This window comes from Sorex araneus, chromosome 3, assembly GCF_027595985.1.
Source record: "Sorex araneus isolate mSorAra2 chromosome 3, mSorAra2.pri, whole genome shotgun sequence".
Classification (NCBI taxonomy): Eukaryota; Metazoa; Chordata; class Mammalia; order Eulipotyphla; family Soricidae; genus Sorex; species Sorex araneus.
Genome location: NC_073304.1, coordinates 121,381,629 through 121,397,497, shown reverse-complemented (window position 1 = coordinate 121,397,497; position 15,869 = coordinate 121,381,629). Strand labels below are relative to the sequence as shown.

At 57.8% G+C, this 15,869-nt stretch overlaps 1 protein-coding gene across 1 annotated transcript in view; it reads right to left on the bottom strand.

Moving 5' to 3' along the window:
• The window catches only part of LOC129403487 (collagen alpha-1(XIII) chain-like), a 137,660-nt gene that overhangs the window by 60,298 nt on the left and 61,493 nt on the right, over window positions 1-15,869 (bottom strand). The window contains exons 6-8 of the mRNA XM_055132134.1: window positions 6,403-6,429; window positions 3,810-3,845; window positions 1,094-1,120 (exon numbers count right to left, since the gene is read on the bottom strand). Of these exons, the coding sequence (XP_054988109.1) occupies window positions 1,094-1,120; window positions 3,810-3,845; window positions 6,403-6,429 (90 nt within the window). The remainder of the gene's footprint in view (window positions 1-1,093; window positions 1,121-3,809; window positions 3,846-6,402; window positions 6,430-15,869) is intronic.

Here is a 15,869-nt window from a genome sequence, read left to right as displayed (position 1 = left end):
TTTCCCACAAGCTACTGGGTATGGGCTCCAGAGCACCCTGCAGGGAGAGGTGCTGTGCTTCCTCTCCTTCTCCCTCTCTCTCCCTCTCCCTCTCTCACTCCTTCTCTTTCCCCCCCTCCCTCTTTCCCTCCTCTCCCTCTTTCCCTCCCTCTCTCTCCCTCCCCCTCCCAACAAGGCACCTGCCTCACAGGAACATGGGGAACATCCGAAAGAGCCTGGGGGTGCTTTCAGGGTCACCCGGCCCAAGCAGACCTGGACTCTGGTCCTCACACAGCTGTGGGGTCTTGGGCCTCAGCAGAGGGGCCTGGCCAGTCATTCGTTTGGGGGGCCCCAGTCTGGAGTTGGGTCCACGAGGGCTTGTCTCTGCCTCTGCCTCTTTCTGCTGTGTGATTCTGGGTATGTGAATCTGCCTCTCTGTGCCTCAGTTTCCTTATAGGACAGGGAGCAGCCGGGCGTTCCTGGGCGGCCAGTGTCAGGCATGGGTCACGGGGAGAAAGGGGCAATGCTCTGGAGATGTGGAGTGACAAGCTGGGGGCAGCTGAGGTGACCGTGGGGCTACTCGTATTTCAGATCTGGGGGTCTCTGTGGGGTCCTCAGCGCAGGGCACATACGGGGGCCCTGAGCGGGCACAGGAGGCCTCCAGGCCTTGCTCACCCCCTCTGGAGAACCCAGAAGAACCCTGGAGAACCCAGAACCAACGTCCCAGCCCTGCGACCTGGGGCTCCGGCTTCCCAACAGGCTCCAGCCCTGCAGCCCTGAGGCAGCCCCAAGGGAGTCTGTCAGCCCGGAGCACCCGGGGTGGCAGGGATGACGCCAGCCAAGCAGCTCTGGGCTTCTGCCTCGTGCAGGGCGATGCCTTTGGGCAGGAACCAGGCCTGTGCAGCCCCGGCCAGAGACAGTTCCACTGGGACAGGGGAGCTGGGACGGCGGCCCAGGAGTCCTGAGACTCGTGTGGAAGCTGTTAGGAAACTGGGTCACAGGAGGCTGCTCGGGAGGCTGGGGGCAGTGCAGGCCGGGGGGGCCAGGAGAGTCCACTGGGAGGGGGGAGGCCGGGGCGGAGGGCAGGAGGACCCATGTGGACTTGTGGACTCACCTTCTCGCCTGGTTGGCCCTTTACTCCCTGGGGCGGCCACATGCAACGCGGGGTACGGGGAGCAGAGCGGGGAGAAAAAAAAGAGGATGAGAGAGGCACGCACACGGCATCTGGGCCCGGCACAAGGACCAACCACAGAGCTCCACCGTGAAACAGGAGACCAAACGAAGCACAGATGCCGACACAGGGTCCCACCCCGGCCGGCAGAGCCGCAGGCAGCTAAGGCCTCCCCCGCCAGCCCTGCAGGGCACTCTGGGGAGAGAAACGGGCCGGAGACACAGAGAACATGTGCGCACGCGTGGGTGTGCATGCATGTGTTTGCACGTACATGTGTGTATGCGCGTGTGTGCGTGCATGTGTGTGTGTGCATGTGTCTTGTATCTACAAAGGCTAGAAAGAGAGCCTGTGAGAGAATAGGAGAGTGAGAGACAGAGAGGGACAGAGATCAAGAGAGTGAGAGAAGAGAGAAAGCAGGAGAGAACAAGGGAGAGACAGAGAGCAAGAGTGACAGGAAAAGAGTGAGAGAGACTGAGAGTGAGAGAGACAGAATGAGAGAGAGAGAAAGACAGAGTAAGAGATACAGAGATTGAGAGAGAAACACAGAGAGTGAGAGAAACAGTGAGAGAAACACACACACACAGAGAGAGAGAGAGAGAGAGAGAGAGAGAGAGAGAGAGAGAGAGAGAGAGAGAGAGAGAGAGAGAGAGAGAGAATGGCAGGCCTTCCCAGGTCTGGAAACCTGCTGAAGCCCTGGCCACAGGGCCTGTAGGTGAGTTGGGCCCATAGTTGGCTGGTCAGCTGGGCATCAGCTAAGGCCTTGGTGGGGACATGAGGGCCTGGGGCCACAGGGCAGCACACAGGAGGACAGAGCATGGGGCTGAAAGGAAACTGGGGGTTCCCTCGGGTCCCGATGTCCACCGACACTAGTGGCTAGAGAGCCTTTCTCCACCTTGTCCAGAGACGGTGGCCACTGGGGACCACAGAAGGGTCCACTGGCCACCCCAGGCCTTCTCAGGTCAGGCCTCCCCCCAGGCCGCCAAATGGGCCCATTGTCACATTCTCAAGGGCACAGCAGTAGGAAAGGCCCAAAGCAGCTTGGGAATATTTTCCTGGAGGGAGAGGGGGCCCTGCCACGGCAGGCCAGAACCGGGCAGTGACAGAACCAGGGACAGAGCCCAGCAATGCCCCAGCCCCGGGCCAGCTGAGTGCCCAGACAGGCTGGCGGGACCCAGGGCAGCGGGGCAGTCAGGGATGGGCCAGGGTGGGTGGGAGCTCCCGTGTGGCAAGTGGGGAGAGGGTCTCCCGGCAAGGGGCTTGCTCGGGGCCCCTGGCCTCGGGTTCGGACCCACAGCTGCCGTGAGGACCTCAGAGCTCTGGGACAGGGGTCACTTTTCAACTCGGAAAGGTCCTGGCTTCTAGAACTTAGCCCTGCAGGCTGCATCCTCCTGAGAACAGGCCAAGGTCAGGGCCAAGAGCACAGGGCTGGGGTCTGGCTGCCGCCTGGGTTCAAGTCCTCGGCAGCCACTTCCTGCCAGGAAAGGACTTCGGGGTAGACCTAATACCTCAGTTTCCCCATGTGAAAAATAAGCGCGTGCTCTGCACCCGCCTCCTGCTGCTCTTAGGGTGACCCACAGGCCGAGTGGGTCAGACTCCTCCATGCCAGGCCCAGCGGGCAGCCACCCTGTCATGTGTTTGCTGAGACTCAGACACCTTCTGCTGCTCTCGGTAGCAGGCCAGCAAACTCACAAAAGAATGCCAGGGCCAGGGCAGAGCAATAATACAGCACACAGGGCGCTTGTTTGCCTTGTTCACGATGGACCGGGGTTCCACCCCTGAAGCCCCCCAACCACTGCCATGAGTGATCCCTGAGTAGAGAGTAAGGAGAAAGCCCTGAACATTGCCTGGTGTGCCACAAAACCCAAATTCATTAAAAAATCTGGGCTGCAGTGATAGGACCATGGGTAGAGCTCCGCCTTGCATGTGGCTGACCCAGGTTCAACCCCCTCAATATCCCATATAGTCCCCCGAGCACTGCCAGGAGTAAGCCCTGAGCATTGCTGGGTGTGGCCCCCAAACAAAGCCAAACAAGAATATCAGAGCAGGGGTAGGGCCAACACAGTTCAGAAACGGGGTTCGGGGTAGGGGGTGGGGGTTCTAAGCAAAGCACGTGGAGAAGCACAGGGGGAGGTTCATCGTCCCTGAGCCAGTGTGGCCACGACCACCTCAGGCCACTGGGAGGCCTGCACTGCCCTTCCTAGGCTGCTGAGACCATCGTCCGGAGGCTTCCAGGGAAAACTGGGGTGCAGGGAGCACCTCCTAGGCCGCACTTCTCACCTCTGGGGCATCTTTGCTTTTCTGCCAGAACCTGGCACGTTGGACCACTCATCTAGCCTGGAGGCTGGCTCTAGGGCAGGGGCCCCGAGGCAGTGCCTGTTCACTGAGACTGAGACTAGGCTGCAGTTTCGGGGGCAGGGACAGAGCGGTGGGAGTCCTCGCCCGGTCCAGGGGGGCTCCTACCTCTCTCCCCCTGGGATTGGCCCTTTGCCCCGTAAGCAGGTGGGAACACAGTGGTAGACGAGGTCTGAAATGTCCTTCCAAGCCTGGCTCTCTCTAGGGGGAAGGAGGGTCTGGGTGTCCCCTGCCATGGTGTGGAGGACAGGCCAGTGTGGGCAAGCAAGCGGTTAAGTGCCGAACAGCAGAGCATGCACGAACTCACCACACGTCCTGGCATCCCAATGGCACCTTTGTCACCCTGATGAAGGAGGCAGAAACAATTAGATTTAGTGGTTTGGGCCACGTGCAAAGACCCCAGGCACCCCTCCTCACCCCACATAGCAAAGAGGATGCCCAGGGGTTGTGTGGGCGAGCTTGCCCACAGCTTCAATCAGCCACCATCCCGCTCATTTCCTGCTCTGCCCTCCTGGCATAGGGGGGTGCCAGGGAAAGAACCCCCGAAGATGGGTCTGGTCCTCAGCTTGGACCTCAGTTTCCCTGTGCATTTCATCAAGGACCCCAGGCCCTTTCTTCCTTTCATTTTTGTGTCCACAAACATCCCAGCGCTGGCCTGGACACTCGCCTTCTGGGCCCAGAGCTGGGCTGAGTGGCACTGCCACAAGACCGGTGGGGGGATCACTGCTCCAGGGCTGATCCTGCCAGAGCGAGGGAGCTGTGCCCACACTTCCTAGACCCCTTCCGGGTCCCAGCTGAGGAAGCATCAGGGACAGTTCAGCCCTACAGTCCTTTCTCACGGCCACTCGGGGCACAGGAGGGACAAAGAACCAGGGGACGAAGCCCACCGATGTCGTGTTCGGGGGTACTGAGGGAACGGCTGGGCTTCGTGGCCAGGACTGACCTCTTCTTGCTCTGGAAATCTGCTTACTACGTTTTGTCCCTCCCCCTGGGTAGAAAAATCTTTTTTTGCAATCATGTGTGCGGACGTCATCAAGTCTCGGGTGGAGCCTGGGTTTCACTAAGAGCCTGGAAGGACAGACACTGAAGACGGCCAAACAATCAGAGGATTTGTGAGGGGCCGGGGGTGTAGGAGAGATCTGGGGGCACGTGTCCCAAGGCTTCAGACGCTCCTGGGGCGATCCTGTGCGTGTTGACCCTGCTGAGGCAAGATGCCTCCAAGGACAATTAGCACCCCGAGATACAGGTAGACACATCAGAGCCAGCAGTGGGTTCTGAGATGCGGATCTGGTTAACTGGGTCTGGGTGACAGGATCAGACTTTCCCAAAGGGAGGCCGAAGGCAGCACTGACCAGTGTCTCCTGAGCTTCTGTGACCAACTGGGTCTTGCAGGGGCTGCTGGGATATCCCGTGGACGCTGTCGGCAAGCTAACCCCAGTGCCTGGCTCCTGCGCTACTGACCTTCATAGCAAGTCTGCTTGTGGCACTCCCTGGGCTGACAGGGGCCAGAACCAGTGACTCTTCTCTGGGTCCGTCCCCCCCATCCCTTCCTGTGGGGGAAGAGACCCCACCTCACTGCTGAGGCTGCCAGGCCCACGGGCCATTGACTGTGACATTCCATGGCCCACTCACTCTGGGGCTTGTGAACGCTATTTCAGAGTATGTGTTTTGGTATCTTTGAAATATTAATGTTCTTTGCAGTCGGGGGCTGTAAACCATGGGTGAGGGGCAGGCGTGGAAGGGCCGGCGGCTGGAAACTGCACACTCTCTGATCTGGGAATTGCCCCAAATGCTTTTTCAAGGTGGCTGTTGTCAGCAGCAGCCTGGTCTGGCCTGCCCACGTGCCCCCCAGTCACCTGGTTTCCCCTCCCTGGATTCTGAGACCAATTTCCCCATCCTCCTTTGCTCCGGGGCTCCTGCATCAGGGGAGATTTTTTCCTTGTCTGGCCAAACATCCTCCCACACACATTTTATGGAGAAAGTCACTGCTGGGCATGCATTCTAGAAGCTGCTGGGCTACTCAAGAGGTGACTGTATGAATCGTGCCTAAAGGAGCGACGGGGCTGGAGGGGTGCTGAGGAGGGCCTGGGAGCTTTGGAAGGGGACTTAGGTGGAGGGAGGCAAAGACTGTTTTGCCTCACGCTCTCTGTGCCTCGCATCGGCCCTCTGACTGACCGTGGGATTTTACCCAAGTCGCCCCCCATGAACGGGCCCCTGGTACCCAGTACTAAGGCCCCTGCTCAGAGCCGCCGTCCAAGGGTCTCAGAAGATCTCCCCCAGGCTGGCTCTTGAGCACAGGAACTGGCCCTTTGGCCCGGGACCAGGCCCCAGCATCTTACAGCGGCCGCCTGGACAGTCAGACAAGGTATCTCTACCCATGGGTCTTGTCCTCATCCATAAAGCGGGAAGAACAAAGCCCATTTCACTGAGTGCTCAGAGAGTCACACGAATGGGGACGGCAGAGGCCGGTGGGGCCGGGAGCCAGAGCCTCCCACTCAGCGTCTGCTTCTGAACCACAGTCTCTGATTTCCGACCAGCTTTCCCAGCTCCTTGGCAGAGCTCAGGGATGATGACGGGAGGGGCACCGAATTCTCGGGGTTCCTCTCACCGGGGAGGACAGGCTGAGGGGCGGTGGGGGGCGGGTGCTTCGCAGGAGGCCCCTGGCTGCCCTTGTCTACCCATGCTAAGGTCGACAGCCCGCTAGGGGTGGCCCCGGAGGGGCTGAAGGAACTGAAGTGACCGGTGCAGACTCCTGGCTCAGAGGAGGCGGCACCCTCAGTCTCAGCAATTCCAGAGGATGGTCTCTCACCCAGGGACCCCTGCAGGCAGCAGCCCCCCAGCATGGCCACCCGCACAGGGGAAAGCCAAGTAAAAGGAAGGGAGAAATGAGAGGAGCTTACCGGGAGGCCGGGCTTCCCAGCTGGGCCCTGAAAGAAACGGGGAAGAAAGAGAAGCTGACAAAGGCCAGTGACTGGAATCTCAGGGGGTCTGCGCGAGGCCCCACGAGTCTCTGCGACTTAGGACCCGTGTGAAGAGAAGGTCTTGGACACTAAGCTTCCCTTCTGGCACTCACTGATTCACTCACTTGCTCATTCATCCATTCATTCATTCACTGACCCATTTAATCATTCACTTATTCATGCACTGACGCAACCATTCATTTATTCACTCATTCATTCACTCACCTATTTAATCATTCACTCATTCATGCATTGATGCAATTGTTCACTTATTCACTCAACCATTCATTTATTCACTCACTCACCTCACTCATTCATTCATTCATTTCACTCAGTCACAAATTTATTTATTCACAAAATAAATAACATGGGGGATCCTCTCCAGGCCAGGCCCAGGGGAGGTACAGGGTACAGAGAGATGAGCATGACCCCTCTCTGAGTTTTTCTGTCTCAGCACCTCTATTCTGGGCACCCCCATGCATGCCTGTGCTAGCCTGAGAGAGGGCCCAGAGGGAGAAGGGGGCAGGCGCCCTGCCCTGTCACCCAGGAGCCAGTTGTGGTGAAGCAGGTCTGTGAGGTGGCGGCCGTGGAACCTGCCACGTCAGAACTAATGACAGAGGAGCCAGGTCAGAGGGCAGGGGGCCCAGGGAGCCTCCCCTCTTGGTGGGGACAGTGAGGGCAAGCCTCTACTCACTTTGGACGTCTCTCTGCAGGATGGGTCAGTGTTGGGTGGGAAGCTGGGCTGGCCCCAGCCTCTCTGGGGTCCCAGGAAACAGGGGGAGCCTGACCCCACCGACCACATGTTCATCCCAAATCCCTTCTGTGGGACCCCCATCCTCCTGCTTAGCACAATTCTGGGCACAGTCTAAAGACTCCACAGAATGATGTGACATCTCCCCCCATAGAAGAAAAGAGCAAAACCTATGCCTGAAGCCAATTCTTACTGGCATGCTAAGAGCCAAAGGACACAGCTTGGGACCCCGGAACACTGTGTGTTTGGACCAGAGAGTGGCTGAGAAGCTGCCCCTGGAGCTGTCTCAGCGGGGCACCAGGTCGCGCCTGGCATTGGCAGAGAGCCCCGGGAAGGGTTTCTGGCCGGAGCAGGGTTGGTTGGTAGAGGCGGGGGGTCTGGCTCTGGGGCACAGCAGGGCTGACCCGCATCGGTTGCCCCTCTGCAAATTCTGGCTTTGCCGCTCAGTGACCTTTTGAGCAAGTTGCTTGGCCTTCCCGTGCCTCGGTTTCCTCATCTCATAAAAGGGAGAGCAATCACATCCACATGTGCTGCAAGGAGTGAAGAATGTGAGTGGCTGAGGAGAGGCCTGGAGGGCAGAAGGACCGACGGGGGCTGGCTGGGACATCTCCCCCTCCCACGCTCCAGCCCCACTTTGCCCACTGACAGCAGGGGGCGGCTGGGGTGCTGGGGGCCTCGAGATCGGCCCCTCACAGCAGGCGAAGTGGGCTCAGACACACTCACTCTGGACCGAGAGCCAAGCTCAGGGGGCCCTGGGGGAGACTGGACAGCGCCCTCCTGGACACGACCCATTTCCATCCCCCTCCCTCTGCTGGATTTCACTGAAAATTCTGCTGGAAGATTCTGGTAGCTCCCATGCAGGGGATTGTGTCCCGTGCTTTGAGCTCAGTTCAGACTGGCAGGCGACAGGGCCCGAGGGCAGACACAGGAAGCACAGGGACCAGCCTCTTGCCGCCCCAGACCCCCACCAAGCCAGCCCGGCACCAGCATCCTCCTTAACCAGAGTCTGGGCACAGACCCAAGCCCGAGGCTGCCAGAGAAGAGGAGTGGCTGGGGCCTGGGATAGCCCCTCCTGCCTCCGTGTCCGGGGAAGGGCTCCGTCTTCCAGAGCAGGGCCGTGAGTGCCCTACCTTGTCCGGACAGGACCTTCCCCTCGGGACTGACCCAGATGGGGCCCGGGGTGCGACCCTAGAGGCCAGGCCGCTCTGAGCTCCCTGCAGCTCTGTGCCCGCACCTCTGCTTCCCCCTCCTCTGTCCCTCATGGGGCATGGGAGCCCCTGAGTCCCTCAGTGCAGCGTTTCCTGACTTCCACCCACCCCACCGACTCAATTTTCTGTTCGTGAACCACCCCAAAATGTTTCTTGATATAAAGTGGGCTAGAAACACATGAGGTACTTAGTACTAAAGACACTGGGAATAAAACAAAAAAAGCATGAAAGGACTGTTCAGGGACACCTAGGCAAGCCTCCATTCCTAGGAATAATTTGTTTTAAGTAGAAAAAAACCCCCTATATATATATGGGAGCAGGTAGGGCACTTGCCTTGCATGCAACCAACCTGGATTCGATTCCCAGCACCCCTCAGAGGGGTGGTCCTCCAAGCACTGCCAGGAGTAATTCCTGAGTACCGAGCCAGGAGTAACCCCTGAGCATCACTGGGTGTGGTCCCCAAACAAAAACAAACCCCAAAAACCCTACATGCAAATAAATGTGTATACACACACACAGGCACACAACTATATGCCTTGATTAGGCACATGAGATTGTTATCCCATTTCTCAGATGAGAAAAGTTAAGCACAGAGGCGGGTAAATAACTCAAGGTCACACAGCTAGAGACGGCAGAGCTCTAGTGCCCAGTGGCTACACCGCATCCTGGGACACTCAGGAGTGCCTGGCACAGCGAGAATCCCACTCAACCAAGTCTGACAGCTCCTGTTTCTCTCCGGAGAAAGAAATAGCTGATTCCTGGGCTCGAGCCCCGCCCTCCCCCCCCCCCCCCCGGCCAGATCCCATCCCTAAGACATTCTCTGCAAATGTCAGCCTGAGTGCAGCTTTCCCATGGGGTGAAGAAGTACAGGGTAACATTAGCATGTCGGTGACCAGCTACATCTGCACTGCAGACACCTAAGCATACCCTCCTCGGGGCACTGGCCCCGATTTGGTTTCCACCTGGAATGCAGCAGCCCCTGTCAGGGCCCCTGAGAAGCCCTCAGAGGGGAGCAGCCAGCCACGGCCCCAGCGCTACCTTGCCAGGTTGTCCTGCCTCTGGCCTCAGACTGTCTTTGCCGCAAAGGGACAACAAAATGAGGGGGACCGTTTCTGCCTGGCCGGATGCCCCTGCCTCCTCGGCTAGAGTGGGTCAAGTCAGGAGTCCCGCGGACGCCAGGCTGAGTGTGGACATATGGGCATGGCCTTGCTGTGGACACTTCCCCCTCATTTGCTCACCCTGGACAGGCAGCTTGGGACTTCTTTGAAGAGGCCACCTCAAGCTCTCAGAAGGACGGGCACTTGGCCCAGAGGTGTGGGGCAGCCCCAGCCACATGGGAGGTAAGGACTCATCCCCAAGAGAGGCGAGGGGTTAGCCCATGGGCAGAGAAGATTCTAGAAGGTGGATGGCGACTCTGGGGTGGACATGAGGCCCCACTTCCATTTGTCATTGCCTCCTTTCGGGCCCTGAGGTGGGGGCACTCCCTCCCTCACCCTGGCTCTCAGGTGGCCGGGCTGGGCCGCCCGCGTGGGCTCCTTGGCAGATTTCTCAGGGCCCAGACAGGCATTCAGCTCTGGGCTTATCTCAGGGAAATATGGAAATGGCTGCTTTCAGGCTCCTGAGATCTGATGCCGGGCTCCGCACTCTTGCTCCAACCGGCCTGCCCACAGCGGCCTCGAGGCCTTTTGTTGGAGTATCAAATGCTGTCCTCATGGAGACGCTCCCATTCTCGGCACAGCCATTCTCTGGCCTCTCTTCCCTAGCCTTTGAGGAAGCGGCTCCTTGGGCCTGTCTCAGGTTCTCTGGAAGGGGCCCCCGTCACCCTGGGCTTTACTCTGCTCCATGCCACCTATAATTTCTGTGTTTCCCTCCCCACAGCCAGGCTACCGCCCTCTCACAGAAAAACCACCAGTTCCACCCACCCCTGCCAGGGCGCCTCAGCCAGGAGGCGCTGCCTGAGCCCCAAAGATGAGCTCTTTCTTCTTTGACTCCAGAGTGGGGGGATAGGGGAGCCCCAGGGGCTGTGCTCACAGGGAGTCCAGTCTGTCTGTCATACTGAAGTTGGGGACCTGCTCTGCCTGCGGGGGAGGGGTTGGTAACAGAAAGGAGGCACCATCTGAGGGACCCTCTGAGTGGGGCAGAGGGGGTCAGGGTGCCTCTGGAGGACAGTGGGGGCCAGTATCGGTGTCCCCACCAGGGGCCCGGTTACCACAAGGTGGGGGATCTCCGCAGTGGCGCCCAGGTGCAACCGGTACTTACAGGCGGTCCTGAAAGAGAGAGAGAAGGGCAGTGAATTCTTCTGTTAGGAGTCAGGGACTGTCCAGTGAGCTCCTGTCAGGAGTGGGGGACTATCCAGTGAGTTCCTTTCTGTCAGGAGTGGGGGGCTGTTCAGTAAATTCCAATCAGGAGTGGGGTCTGTCCAGAGAGCTCCTGTCAGGAGTGTGGGGCTACCCAGTGAATTCCTTCCTGTCAGGAGAGGGGGGCTCTCCAGGGAGTTCCTGTCAGGAGTGGGGAGCTGTTTAGTGAGTCCTTTTGGTCAGGAAATGGGGGCTGTCCAGTGAGTTCCTATCAGATGTGTGGGGAAGGGTACTGTCCACTGATTCCCTATGCCAGGAGTTGGGGTCTGTCCAGTGAGTTCCTGTCAGGAGTGAGGAGCTATCCAGTGAGTTCCTTCCTATCAACAGTGGGGGCTGTCCAGTGAGTTCCTATCAGGAGTGGGGGACTATCTAGTGAGTTCCTATCAGGACTCGGGCGGGGGTGAAGGTGCTACCCAGTGAATTCCTTCCTGTCAGGAGAGGGGAGCTCTCTAGGGAGTTCCTGTCAGGAGCGGGGGGCTGTCCAGTGAGTCCTTTAGTTCAGGAAGTGTCCAGTGAGTTCCTGTCAGGACTGGGGAGGGGAGGTGCTATCCAGTGAGTTCCTTTCTGTCCGGAGTAGGGGACTGTCCAGTGAGTTCCTGAGAGGAACTGGGGGATATCCAGCGAGTTCTTCTATCAGGAGAGGGGGTCTATCCAATGAGTTGCTTCCTGTCAGAAGTAGTGGGCTATCCAGTGAGTTCCTGTCAGGAGAAGGGACTATTTTCCAGGGGCTGCCAGGAAGGGGTTTCCCACTGCTCTAGGAAGTAAGTGTGTTGGCTTCCCTGACAGCCCCTTCTCCAACTCGGGCTTCAAAGGGCATTGCAGAGATGGGGGGCCCCCTCTGGGCTGCATGGGGCTCCTCATGCCCCAGGCTCTCAGCTCTTTTGCTGTCAGGCCTGGGGCTGTCCAGCTTCCTGAGGTAGTGAGTCAGCATTTCTGCCCTCCTGGGGCAGCTGCCCGACCCTGCGCTCCTCCCGCTGAGCTTCTTTCTTTGCTCCTGGTGGTTGTTGCTCGCTCTCCCTCCTCCTGCCCCCACAATAGCGCTGGCTATCTCCTTTCTGCCACATTCAAACGTTCCCCACTTGGAGCAGGAGGCTGAGTGGGGGGTTGGGGCGCTAGAGCAGAAGCAGAAGGAAGATGGGAACTCTGAGAACTGACCAAAACCTTCAGGGTCCGACTGACCTGAGCACCCCCACCCCCCACGCCCGCCCCCTTTGCTCCTTTCAAGCTCAGCCAGATTTTTCAGGCCTCCTTTGCCCCCCTGTCCCGCAAGTTGGCCTCTGTTCCCCTCCATCTGCCAGCTTCCACGTCCTGGTTCCCATCCAGGAGGAAACAGCTTCCTTCAGACTGACCTCTGTGAGGCCACTGAGGTGAGACGAAGACGGTAAATCCAAGCGGTATAGTGACCAGAAGGAAGGTCCCAGGGGCCTGTCTGCAGGATGGGAACCGGGGGAGGGAGGCAAGGGGCCATCTGGGACCCATTAGGCTGAGGGGCAGTGGGAATGTCACCCTGAATCGGAAAAAATCCCCCTTACACTGGAGAAGCCAGCCCCCCCTGCTGGGTCAGTGCTTCCTGGCTGGCGGGCGTGTCCTCCTTGTGGTGACAGGTCAGTCATATGCAGGCAGAACTCAGCCCTGGGTCCCAGGGTGGGGCCCCCAGGGGGGCTCTGTGCATAGTCTCCCCCATGGAGCTGGGAAGCTGGCTTGGGGTTGGCCCCTCAACCAGGGCCCCTTGAGTTCTGACATGCACGGTTCTGGGTGGTTTTTGATTTTGTTTGGTTTTGGTTTTTTGGTAACTAAATTCAGGGCTGTTTTATTAGGTGGGTCAGAGTTTCATGGAAAACATTGCGATCCTGGGTGTTTTTAATGACAGAGTCTGTTCTGTTCTCCCCATCTTGCTGACAGGAGCCGAGGCACAGATTGAACTCCTCCTTATAGCCCCTCTCTCTACACCTCTCATTCGAAGGGGACCCCCAAACTGCCTGCAGGCCTGATCCTGCTCCAAACCTCCAGTTCAGATATTTGCCCTGCTTGACCGGTGGCTTCTTCCTTCAGACCCGGTGTCTCCAGTTATGCCGTCCCCTGCCCCACCACACCAGATCACTTGTTTTTTTTGATGGGGGAGGTTAGTAACACCCGGTAGTGCTCAGGTAGCAATGCCAGGGATGGAACCAGGGTTGGCTGCATGCAAGGCCAGTGCTTGGCATTCTGGCCTTATAACTTCTGAAGCCAAGACAAAGCACCGTAAGTTCGGCATTCTCTGGGGGCCCTCCACTTCCCTTTGTTGTGTCCCCTCCCTTTGAAGGGGATTTTGGCCCCGTCAGGCTCCTCCAGGTGGGCTCCCCCACCACACCACTTCAGGAACGAGAAACCCCTATTTGTTAGCTGACTCTATAACTCAGGAAAGGGAAGAGACGTGGGGGCAGATATTTGGAAAGAAGGCTTCCTGCCCCAAACATTTCTCCCCCATAGAAATGGTTGATATCTGTGACACCATTTTAAAACTGGAGCCAGGAGCCATCACGAAAAACTTGCTTTAGCTCTCTCTCTGAACAGTGCCGAAGACCTTTGCGCAGAACCCAAGACCTTTACTCTGTGCTAGACAATTGCTGTAAAAAAACCAGCAAACAAACGATTGTTTGAAAAGCCTGCCTGATCAGAGAACTGATAATTAGGGGCATTTTCTGCCCAAGCACAGAATCAATCAAGTTCCCCTTAAATCCTCACCATAAGGAATTAGTAACCAATTATGTACAGTTAAGAATAGTTTAAGCTCGTTAACAGGAATCAGCTGTTTTATTCAACTGCTTATCTCTACTTTCTTTTTCTCTTCCCACCAGTTGTCCACTGGGTTGTGGGGGGGGGGGCGGTTAGGGCAGGCACACAGGCTTTTAGGTTTTCTCCCTGAATCAGGGGACCTCAACAGTGTAAATCTTTGAGCCCAAATAAACATCCGCTGCTTTAAAAAAAAAAAAAAAAAAGCCTCCTGAAATTTTCAGGTCCTTATCTGTCAATGATGATTCCCAAGGGCCCCTCTGTAAAATTTAACTGCCACCCACCCCAGCCAGCTTTTACCAGGCCAGAGGCTCTGTGACACCCAGCTCTGCCTGAGGTCTCTGCAGGGTGACAGGCTCCCTCAGTAACACAGCTGCTGACTGATGGGTCACCCTGATCAGACACCGAGGGACAGAGTCATCCAGAAGGGTCTACATCCAGATAACTGAGGTCTCGGGAGTCTAGTGATCATTCAGGTGATGGGGTGGGGTCGCACCAGGCCGTCTGACCCCCCCATTCAAGTGTCTTCCTAATAAGCTTCTTCTTCTTCTACTAGGGGGATGACACCCGACTTGACCCCCGAGGCCTACTGCAGAGGGAGAGAAGAAGCCTATCCTGATCCCTGGAGCCTGCTGGGAAGTCTTAAGCAGGGCTCCCCGGAAGGGGGACACCCCGTGTGCTGAAGTCAGCCCCTCCTGCCTTCACAAGACCCCGGCACCTCCCTCCAGGAAGCTCTGTCCATGGTTCAGCTGACTGCAACTGAGCAGCCTGTCCCTCCGTGAAGGGACATTTAGGAAAGGACTCCCAGAAAAGATCCTGGGAGGGGTCTTGCCGTTCATTCATTCATTCATTCATCAAACAGGAACAAAGGCTGCCCGCAGTGTGCCGTGCTGAGCCATGTCCACACAAAACATGAATCGGGCACCGGTCTTGGCCCATGCGGAAGGAGAACTTCATTCTGCAAACACCCAAATAGCCACCAGCTCCATGCTAACTAAGCTCGAGGGTATTGAGATGAATAACTCATTTCCTCCCCTTGAGAAGTCAACAGTTTCCTGTGTCAGAAAGCTGGAGAGATTCCAGAGGGGAAAAAAAGCAAAGTCAAGAATTTAAGGAGCAAGAGTGACTTGGGGGGTGGGGTGGAGGGCTGGGCATGAATTCCTTCATCCGACTGACATGACCCTCCATAAACCAACGGTTCATTCAGCACGGTCCCGTGAAACACTGGTGAGGGGACAGCAGTCCTGACAACGGCGCAGAATGGCTTTACTCCTGCTCCCGTTACTCCTCATCTCATTCCAAGCCGTTGCTTTCAGGAACCCATCAATGATGCTGAAGGAGGCCCAACTGCACTTTGTGGCCCGAGTAAAGCTCAGGATGGTCATTCTCGTTGCACTTTGCCACACCAGGGGAGGTGGACATGATCACCCTATTTCACAGAGCAGCTGGCCTCGGGGTCTCCCTGGCCTTCAGAGGCGGCCTCTCGGTGCCCGTGTGTTTCTTAGGTTTGGTTTCTCCCGGGGCAGAGCCTGGAGGTGCACCAGGCTAGTCTGTGCTGGCCAGCCGGGATTCCTGAGAGTGAGTGAGGGGCAGCGGGGAGAGAGCACCCGGCCACACCCTTGGTCAGTCCAGGTCAGGCACAGCCCCAGCTTGGGGGGGGGGGTGCTGGCTTCAGTGTCACTGGGCAGGCAGCAGCTGGGGACCCAGTCCCGGCCCACGCTTCTCTGTCCACTGCCAGACTGCCTACAGCTGCCTAAAGCCACACACTCTACCACGTGCCGCCCTGCCCAGCAGACGCCCGGCACAGGGCCCTCCTCAGACTTGGCGAGAGCAGCTTGTCATGCCCGGCCTGCTGGACGGGGGCTCTCAGACAGGGGGGCTCTTTGGCCGTTCAGGTGGCCAGAGAGATCTTCATTTCTATTGGCTTCTGGCCTCTAGTGCGTAACGCCAGCTGTTGTGGAATATCCCACAATGCATCACTTCCGATAGCAAACCCCCGGGGCCCACAAGGGGAAAAGCTCACCCGGGCTAGGGGACAAGCCTGCCTCTGGGGTCCTCGAGCAGCCATGACACAGCCTCAGTCCAGGTCTCTGTGATACCCTGGGATTGGCCAACTCTGGGGTTCTCACTCTTCCGGATAGCTTAGCCTATTCTACTCCACTCAAGATCTTCTTGGGACAAATAATGGTTCATCGAGGGAACATTTAGCCATTCCTGCCCTGAGAGCACTCAGCCCAGCCCGCGACTGTTACTCGTTCCCATTCTGCAGCTGGGAGAGCTGAGGGCTTTGTCCTCCCCTGGAGCTGCTACTTGGGAGTC